Source organism: Hemiscyllium ocellatum, chromosome 2 (genome assembly GCF_020745735.1).
Source record: "Hemiscyllium ocellatum isolate sHemOce1 chromosome 2, sHemOce1.pat.X.cur, whole genome shotgun sequence".
Lineage (NCBI taxonomy): Eukaryota > Metazoa > Chordata > Chondrichthyes > Orectolobiformes > Hemiscylliidae > Hemiscyllium > Hemiscyllium ocellatum.
The window spans coordinates 91,550,541-91,560,821 of record NC_083402.1 but is presented as its reverse complement, the minus strand read 5'-3'; the positions used below and the strand labels follow the sequence as shown (position 1 = coordinate 91,560,821).

General features: G+C 39.5%; 1 protein-coding gene across 3 annotated transcripts in view; it reads left to right on the top strand.

Annotated features, from left to right (window-relative positions):
* The first annotated feature begins 239 nt into the window (after positions 1 to 239).
* Positions 240 to 10,281, top strand: part of ptch1 (patched 1) — a 99,125-nt gene continuing 89,083 nt past the window's right edge. Inside the window, exons 1-2 of one of the 3 annotated variants that reach the window (XM_060838441.1) lie at positions 240 to 416; positions 7,792 to 7,984. In XM_060838441.1, coding sequence (XP_060694424.1) covers positions 414 to 416; positions 7,792 to 7,984 — 196 coding nt within the window. In that variant the 5' untranslated portion in view covers positions 240 to 413. Of the gene's footprint in view, positions 417 to 6,128; positions 6,648 to 7,791; positions 7,985 to 10,281 lie in introns of those variants that run through there. The other 2 variants (XM_060838449.1, XM_060838434.1) reach the window with 2 other exon arrangements.

Sequence of the window (10,281 nt, the reverse complement as noted above, 5' to 3'; positions counted from 1 at the left end):
GGAGAACTGCGTATGGATTTCACAGCAATTGGATACGTAGTAGCTCATGATTTGTGCTTTGATGGGCTGTTTACACAGCTCTGATAGCATGCTAGTTTCGTTTAGATTTAAGTTTAGTTTATTGTGCGGGGCGGGGGGGGGGGGGTGAGAGCAGGGTGATCACGTGACGGTGACAGGTCCTGCCTATTGAGAGCAGACCACCCACCTCGAGGATCGCGCTGCTTAATAGAAACAGGCATGTAATTGTGAGACCTTCCAGCACACAGCAGAATGACTGCAACCTAGCAGGATTATTACACTCCCTGTTCCTTTAAAATCACTTCTTAAAACTTAGGAAAAATAACATCGTGTAGCTCCCGAAATTAAAACGCAAAGCCAGACTAGTCCGGTCACACAGGGGAGCCTCGAGGAAGATGGTGAGTGAAATTACCTTTGATGAAAAAAGAGGCTGCAGAGCGCTTAGGGTGAACTCTTGGCAGATAGCACGGACTTGTGTTACTGATATGGTTAATTCAGCACTGCTGTTGGAGCTAATAGTGGGATTATTATTGTTGGGTGGCATAACAGCATTGATATTAATCTGAGGTGATTTTGTTTTCTCACTGTATTCCGAATACTCAGTTAGGCTTGGTTGGTTTCTGAACAGGCGGGGTAGCTGATGGAAACGCTGACAGAGCTGAGGGTCCTTAGGATCCCTGTAACCCATTTTCACGCTCCGAGGGGTCGCCCCCAGCTTCCGTTCAGTGCAATTCCAGTAGAGACCCACCTCTGGGACAAAAAATAAATCTTTGATTACAGCTGTCTCCTAGTTTGAAAAAAGACATCTAGATTTTCTTCAATTGTACCTCTTTAAGTGATGTGGTGTGCCGTAAGACTGCTGTTTCATTAACCTTTTTCCGATTTATACAATGCCCGGGAATATTGTACCAGTTTTCTTGCTTTACGTCAAACTTATTTCACATTTATATGGTATTTAAAATCAAACCAGGTTAGTCCGTCTATAAAAACGATGTAGACATGGAGGGATACACTGAAGTGAATCTTCACAGATGTAAAGCATTCATAAAAGAATTTATTTCTGATCAAAGGCGACAATGCAAAGTGAAACCAGATCATTATATTTAAAGCGTGACCCTTTACAAAAAAAATCTTCAACCACAATCGCAGTGTGTAAAGAAATGTCTTAATCTTTCTCATTTTCACTTAAAGAGTTCCCCCCATAGACATCAGCATCATTTCCACCCCCCACCCCCATTTTTGCTCGTAATGGTCCTATTGAGTGATGTAGGCGTGAGGTGTAAACCGGATTAGCAGAGTCAAAGGGTGAGCACAATGAAGCGGAATTGTTTTACTTCCTTTCATTTCTCACGCCTATATATCTAATAAATTTGTTGCTACAGCGGCAGGTCAAAGGATCGTGTCGCCAATCGTGTCCGACAAGACGTGATGCTAGGTTGTCAAATGAATGGCCTTTGAAATGATTAAACTTACTCAAAAGCAGAATTTGTGCCTATGTTTGCCAGTGTATGTATGCCCATGTGATGTACCACTAATTCGGTGTCCATGCTCTGGGCAGCATGCGATCCACTTCTCTTTCAGCTCGATCAGGGGTAATTAGTTGCATTATTTTGACAGATTTTGTGAGTAGTGCATTTACCCCCATCGTGTGTGGGAAAAGCGTGTGTGTGGGGGGTGGGGGGAGGTAGGTGAATTGCGGGAGTGGGTGTTGGTGGTGGGAGCTTGACTGATTGAAATGAGTTACAAGAAAAGCTACTGTGCAGTGTTTGAAGATTACAGCTCATTGGAGGACATTATCTACTTTAGATGAAAACCTCTGTCAACTGAAAACGGTTCAAAGAAAAAAAATGAGCAATTTTTTTAACAATCTGATCAATCTTTATTAATTAGAACGAACAAAAACTGAATTGAAAATCCCACTCTCGGATGAGTCAAAGTGATCTGTAATGCTCATCACTGTGTTTCAGGAATAAAGCCAATGTATGAGAAAATTATATAGAACTAAACAAATTGTATCCGTTTAAGATAGTACTCGTTAAATCAGGAGACCCAAATAATCTTTTGGCGCGAGTTTGGAAACGATGTGGAAAATTCCAATTCACATCTTTTTTGGAATTGAAAATAGAATGAATGATCCATGTCAATCATTGAGTGATTTATACCAGGCTTACACTTTTTTTATGTCGTTGGCGCCAGAGTTGCTTAGAAATGGGTGGTGTCTTTAAGTCCTAGATTTAAAATGTTGGATTTGGAAGAGCCTATTGGGAGATGCGCTGCGCACAATGCATACCCCCTGGTGACATTGCCTGTATAGTGAGAGTTAGAAATGGGAATCCTTCAAAATCAATACAATGATGACGGCACGGATACAGGAACGGAAAGCCATGCCTTATGTAAGAATGGCTGAATAGTCTGAAAAGAAAACGACTGAAATAAATGATATTTCACAAAATTCACCGATTTATCTAAATATACATTGTTAATTAGGTTATTAAAACTTGTAGTTCAGATAGATTAAACTGTTTAAAAAGATGTATCCTTATTGAAAGTTTAATTAGCAAAATGTGTGAAAGATTGTCAAACAATTCAGTATTTAGGCTTTATATATCTATCCCGTCTAACCATAATGGTAAATTAAAAATAACTGAAGTTAACAGTTCAGATAACCTAAAATATAAGTATCCTATTAATGCTTGAATGGGTGGTTGGTACAGAAATCCTGTTAATAAAGGCCATTACAGAAAGGGAAGGGTCAAACACAGGAAAGTCACTCTAACTTGTTAGCTGTGTTCTGCAGAACCCAACTGACAATAAAATTGATTAAATCCATTTGGGAAAAAAAAGCGATTCTGACCACTATGAGGAGACCTTTAGTGATTTGTTGAAGTTAACCCAACCGGGCGTCGAGCGTCGTTTACATGAGCAAGGCATGCATATTAAAGACAACAATGCTTCCAAATGTAAATAAGGCTAGATTGATTACGAACAACATTATCGCGTCGGAATGGAACACTCGCATGCATTAGCAATGAGGCAAATTGAGGGCATCCATAGCTGACCACCCAAGTTGAGTTTGTGGTCACACTTTTTTTCTCCAGCCATACAGAAGCAAGATAATTATATGCCAAAGATACTCCATCTTTGAGTTTAAAGCAATTCACCATGAAACACCGGACTACAATGTATAGTTCTTTTCAAAAACATATTTTAACTAGAACAACAATTTCTAATAAATTTAAGAAAGAACTGTAATTGCGCCTGAAACCATTTGTCAAAATGGGCCCTGATCACATAGATCCATTACCTTTTATCATAAACCAACTGTTTTGCATAGCACAGACTGGTAAGTTTGTAAATAGGTGGTGAAAATAAGATTCTTCTCAGCAACCATTAACTACCTCACAGGTCAGACTTCCCGTGCAGATAATTTTCTAATGTTAAGATGACAAATGCATATCTCGTTTACGTCAATGATGTTATCTCAGCTTCAATCAATATGAATTTTCTAGCTAATGTTATTAAGCTTTAAATAGACTGAAGCTTAATGATACAGATCACCAAAAATGATATTCTTTCCTTCACAGTTCCGATATAAGAAGATATATTTTGCACGTGGATTAAAATTCGCAGAAAAAAAATGACATCCGGTTGAAAGGATCGTGTTCCTTTAAATTTTCGTGGTGCTATTTAATGTGAAAAAATATCAATTAAGATGTGTTGCTATTTACAATATTAAGTTGAAACTGAATATTACTTTTCATTCTTCATTTTGGGACGATATTTAAAAATGTTACTCTAACATGATAATAAGACTGTAATGCACACAACATAATAGATTATTATGTGTACATATCTAGAAAATATAGAACTCATTTTGAACAGAAACAGATTTATGAAAGTAAATGCCAATTCCAAACTTAGATTGTACTTCGATCAACTAATCAATTGTCAGGACCCTGATGGTTCCTTGCAGTACCGATTGTGGTCCCTAAGGGGCGTAGCATAAAATGTGATCGCGGAGACAACCATATAAATGCATCCATTACAAAGTTCGGTGAACGACATCACATTGTATTGTAGATAGCGTAGTCGCCATAGGAAAAGTATATGCATGTGTTTGCATATTATTTTTTTGCATAATTGGAACCATATTTGTTTATCCTGCCTTAATACCAACTGTAATTTTAATCCACGAAGATACTATCTTTACCACATATCTGTAGAACTGATTTGAGTTCAGCCGAAGTATATTGAGATGGACAATTATTTAATAATTTATAGGTAGTTGATCTCGTATAAAATGACTACATTGAATAAGTAACATTGATACGTACTGTTAGTTTTTATTAAAAATAGTCCTCAACGGGTTTTTACATTTCTCAAAACATGTTTATGAATTCGGAAATCCAACAATGATCGGAACTAAGTTGTTTTATATATAGTAAAATGCGAAACGTGGAACATTCGTCTTATAATGGAACCGATTTATCGTCAATATCGAATTAAATTATATTTTACCATAGAAAGTATGGTCAATTAATGATAATCAGTGTTTGTAAAATATGAATAGAGAAACTGCAAATTTTGCGGTTATTAAATTTCTCCTTTGGTGTTTATGTAAAGTTCCACTTTCCTTTGATCTCATCTGAAAATGTTGAAAGCGCGGAATAAAGAATTCCACGCGCCCACCTGGTTCACCGTTTGCACTACCTACAGGTTCAGGTCCTACACTCCCAAGTGATTCCTGGTTACCGTGATTATGCAATGTTATTCAAAACTAAACTTCAATTTGTTTAACATGCTGTGGTCTCACGTAACATTCTGCGCGCGATAACATTATACGTCTCAACGAGCCCAGCTCAAGGCCTTAAAATACTGTCTAATTGTGACCCTTGAAATTCCTCCTTAAGTGGACTACGTCTTCTCAAACTTCCATCCGGAGAACCGGTAATTGGTACAGTATTGGGTAGCGACGAATGGGCAGATCTCGTTTGGAATGCCGGCTTGCCACAAATTCTTTACACACTAGCGCACATGAAGATGAAATTCGTCTTAGCAGGTTTCCTTCTCCAGTCGCCTCCTTCCTTTCCAGAAATTAACAGAAGTCTGTTAATTAGCCATGCAAATCACATTGATCCTGATGGAGTTTGACAGGACCACTAAGGGTTTTGTTTTCTTCCTGTGCTACTACTGCAATACAACCATTCCCACATTGTTACATCGCGTCGCCCTGGGTACGTCGGTCACATGACACCCAGTGAAACTCCACTATCTCTCAATGAATAAACTGGAAATGTGTGTGTGGTTTGTGCGGGGGCGCCTGGAAGGGATGTGGTCGATTTTTATGATTAAACATCAGCGATAACCTTATTTGCATCTGAAATCCTCGTGGTTACAAACAAAAACGTTTTACTGAATTTTGCAAACTTCACTTTTACCCTGTCAGATAACTTTCCCATATACTCCGGGTGATTTTTCAGTAAAAAGTCTATTTTGTTTTTCATTTCTGTGAGTTGAGAAAGAACCGCTATTAAGATTTCTAGTGAATACACGCACAGAAAAATCTTGACACGTCCCACTGCACGATGTCAAGACACGTCCCAGGCACTGTCATTATTTGTGCAAGCTGGTAATTCAAGTGAGACCTCCCAGTATTTGTTACAACTTGAGGCCAAGATGCCGCTAAAGGATTTTCATTTAAACAAGAAGCAAGTGCCTTCAAAAGTTCAGTCTCCTCGCGAGAATCGGCCCCTGTGTGATCTTCAGAAATTCCAGTGTATCGCTATATATGAAAAAAAACAATCCTAGGATCGTAACTTTAGACATAAACTCTTGTTTTTAATCGAATGCGTGCGAAGAGAGGGAGACGGGAGAGCAGCTATGATTTCTTTCAGGCGAACTACGGCTTCCCTGAAGTGGGATGGATGCATTCACAGCCTGGGTGGTCTCTCTACTTTGGTGAGCTGTTGCTAAGCAGCTAATAATAGTCGTGTTTGCTGAGTAATTTCTGCCTTCCCCAGCCAATCAGAGCCAAGCAATACAAGCCTTCTCCCAGCCATCTGACGGTCCTGGAGGCGGGTTTTTGCTTTCCTTCCCCCCTAAATGGAGAGAGAGGCTTTTTTTCTATTGAATCAAGGCTCTCAGAGTTCCAGGGCCTGGTGTACAGAATGGTTCAAGCGAGTGATCGGTACGGGTAAACTTCCGAGTCTCTGGAAGAAGGTGAACGCTTTCAAGTTCCCCTCTCCGTCTCTTTTAAAACGCGCAGTTCCCCGTGAATGTAGAAGGTCGTCAGGATCCCCCAGATCGCGAAATGTGGGAATGGAAGGCGCAAACTTTGACTCGCCATCGCTACGAGGAGTATGAAGTTTGCCAGACGGAGTCTACTTTGCTGAGGATTAAAGTGGCCCTTTGGTGGGAGCTCAGACGGTGTGTTAAGATACTATCCCAGTCCCATCCGCAACATGGCCTCGGCTGTTAACACTGCGGAGCGCCGAAGGACAGAGCAGGACCATGTTCAGGAAAACAGGAGGAAAAGAACGAGAAACCTGCGGCATCCGACAGCGGTTTTAGATTATCTGGAACGGCCGAGCTATTGCGATGCTGCCTTTGCGTTGGATCAGATCTCAAAGGTGCATTTCCAGTTTATAAAACCTTGCCTATTCTGTGCATCGGGGGCCTTTTGTGCTCCCCATTATTGTGCTTAAGCGGTAGAGTGGGACTTGAACGCAGCCGGAGCATTCTTTTCACCCGTGTTATCACCGAATCTCCAAAAAAGTGAAAGCATTAAGCGAGAGTAAACAAAGCTGTGTTCTCAGAACGGTGTTTCCAGAGCTGCTGTAGCACTAGTAGCACGGAACATCGATACACTTGGATGTGTGTGTGTGTGCGTGTGTGTTTTGGTTGGGGGGGGGGGGGGTAGGTGGGTGGAATTTGTCTCTTAACACGCCATTTTTTGTATATAAATACTTGAAACACAAGAGGATCCCGGATAATCTTTCTTTTAAAATAACACATGACACAGACTGTGTTTAAGTTTTAAAGCACACTAAAAGCGAAACATTCTTTAAGTGATGGTATCTGCTGGAGTAGGGTTCTAAACTGAAATCCATGTGGCTGCCCTCTTCCGTTCGCAAATATTGTCGAAAGTCTCAGATGGCTGCTTCACTTCCTAATTCAGATCACAGCGTCCTGATACTGCTATGGAAATGAATTACTCTAGCTTATGATGTTTCAGCAGAGCAACCACGTGGATGTACTATTTGCTACCATATTCCATTAAATGTTGACCCTACAAATGTGGGTGTTATATTTATTATGCTAATTGGGAAAACTTAACACATTGATCGGTTTGGGGTTTAAAACACCCCCCCCCAACAAAAAAAAAGTGTGGGTATGTTTTATCCACCTTATTTCATTTTCAAAAAAGTAACCCATGAGCAGCAATTAATCCTTGTGCAACGTCCGTATTTCACTCATGTCTGTCTCCTGTCACCCCTGTAGGTGGATTGCAATGATATTTTCCTCAGCAGATGGATGACAGTCGCTGCAGACATTTGCCGTCCCCTTTTGTAACATCATACTTTGAGTCAGTGTGTGTTTTGAATGTGAAAGATATACCGAATTGTGGGTAAACTGGTCATATAAAAGTTTACTTTATAACAGAAACTGGAATCGGTAACTGGAAATGCCCAATGAGAAGAAGTGCTGTCTCTTTAAGGATGGGATTTTTCGCTGTGTTCTCCCCTCAAGTATCTCTTCTGGTCTTTATTTCAGGGAAAGGCTACTGGACGGAAAGCACCGCTGTGGCTTCGAGCTAAGTTTCAAAAACTGTTATTTAAACTGGGCTGTTACATTCAAAAGAACTGCGGAAAGTTCTTCGTTGTCGGCCTCCTGATATTCGGGGCTTTCGCAGTGGGATTAAGGGCTGCTAACCTGGAAACCGATGTCGAGGAGCTGTGGGTGGAAGGTAAGGGCAAACTTTCCCGCGATTTTTAGTCACAGAATCAAGCTTCAAAACAAACAATAAATGTGCTTCTTTTACAAAAAAAAGGAGGGAGGTCTGAAGAAACATCATACCAAAATGGGATTGTTTATTGTATAGTTGTCTGGCCAAGGGCCAAGGAAAAATTACAAAGAACTCGTTGTAATCCATAATGATAAATTTCTACATTCGCGTAAACCTTGTGGTGTTCGGGGTGGTGATAGTGATTTGTGGCATATTGTTTCGGGGAGGAGGGGGTATTGAAAGGTTTTTTTTGTGGAGTTGAGCTTGTCAAAGCCGCCATTTTGTGAGTGCCCCCAGCAGCAGAATGTGATCAGTGCAGTTCTCTGTGACTGAGGGTGTGTGTGTGGTCCTGTTTTGGACAGCTTTCAACTTTCAAAAAAACATTTGTCTCAGGCAAAATGTGAAGTCGTACAGACTGGAACGCATGTTTGCAAAGTAGATTAATGTAACCTAGCGGGTGGTGACGTATGTTTAATATAATTGCAGTTAGTATTGCATTAAAAAAGTTTTCTGTAAATCGTGTTTTTATTCTGTGGGAGGAAACTAAGTTCAATTAAGAAAGATTTTGTGAGGTTTGATGTGCATTCTAGTAGTCAAAAACAATGGGGCAAAAATGGTGAATTGTTAATTGATGCATGAGCAGTTCACGATCTGAGATGCATTTAGTGAGCTTTTAGTACTGCAAATGAACAGTTTTTATTGTTTGAAAGGGAGAAGTGAAAACTTTTTTGTCTCAATGCCTTGAAATATTTCTCTGGGTAATTTCTGAAGTAGATTGTGAAGCTTATGCTTATTTTGTGTTGGGAAAATTATTTGTGCTTTAAAATTACTTAACCATTTGTATCAAATTAAGCTTATCAATTTGTGGAAGTGTTTTCATGTTTCTTACTTGTATTGATAAAATCTAATTAATCTATGAAAGTTAATAATGATTAACTTTGCTTCTTCATATGAAAATTTCAACATTTTTTGTGACTATCCTGATATGTTGTCCTTATTTGTATTTGAGTTTTTGTATTGCTGCTTTTTTAAAAATGTTTTTGTGTTTTCATTTGCTTCGTATACTGCTTTGTGTCCTTCTGTCTATTCTCCCCCTCCCTAATGGTTGACAGCAGCAGGAATCGTGTGTAGCTGTGTGTGTTCTCAATGGAGTGTGTAACACTTTGGTCTTGAACATGGGCTTTGCAGAAATAAACTAAATGAGCAGCAGTTGCACATTTCCGTGGTTAAGTGTATAAACAGAAGGGATTGCACAGTGAGGAGCTGAACAGAAAGTAGTAGTGCATTAGTCTTAGTGGGGGCAGGAGGGGCATCTTTATCATGACTGTTTACTTTGTTTGTAAAGGTTTGACAGTCTACATGATTGAGGTAATCATAACAAATGAGTTTGGCAATCGTGCTTTTGTTTATCCTATAAATTGTCTATCCAAAAGAATTTTGAAGCATTTAGTTTTATCTTTTGCAGAAAAACTATTGATTTGATACCAGACACTAGTGAAATACAGAGGCAAGAGTGTGGTGCTGGAAAAGCACAGCAGATAGGCAGCATCTGAGGAGCAGGAGAATTGGCGTTTCAGGCACAAGCCCTTCATCAGGATCGAAATGTTGATTCTGCTGCTCCTCGGGTGCTGCCTGATCTGTTGTGCTTTTCCAGCACCACACTCTAAACTCTGATCTCCAGCATCTGCAGTCCTCGCTTCCTACTAGTGAAATAAAGTAAATATGCCAGGCTGACAGGAATGACAGGCTGACACAAAAATTTAACCAATTTCATTGACCACCGGAGGAATACCTGTATGTATTTTTAATTACATACTGTTTTCTGACTAATAATGGCTATAGGATATGTGTGAATTTTGAATACATTGAGAAATGTGTACCATCTCTCCCATTAAGTAAGAATGATGGAAGACAACATTTGCTAGATCAAGTCTTCAGAGATTCCAGTTTCTAAAGAACCTAAAGAGATTCACTAACTACAAATGCATTCTGTAAATTTCTGGTTTTCTCCTAATAGCTCTTAAAAGTTGCAAAATGGTTATTACAGAAGTGAATAAATTGTACTTTATTACATAGAACCAAGTCTTTCTATACAGGAAATTATAGATTTAGATGTTAAGTGGATTTATAACCAAACTATTGACATGAACCCAAAATACATTGCTTGTAATTATGTTAAAAGACACATACCATACTGTCTTACTGTCCTATTTTATTCATTTAGCATTCTGCACCTCCACTATTATTTAGCACTTCAG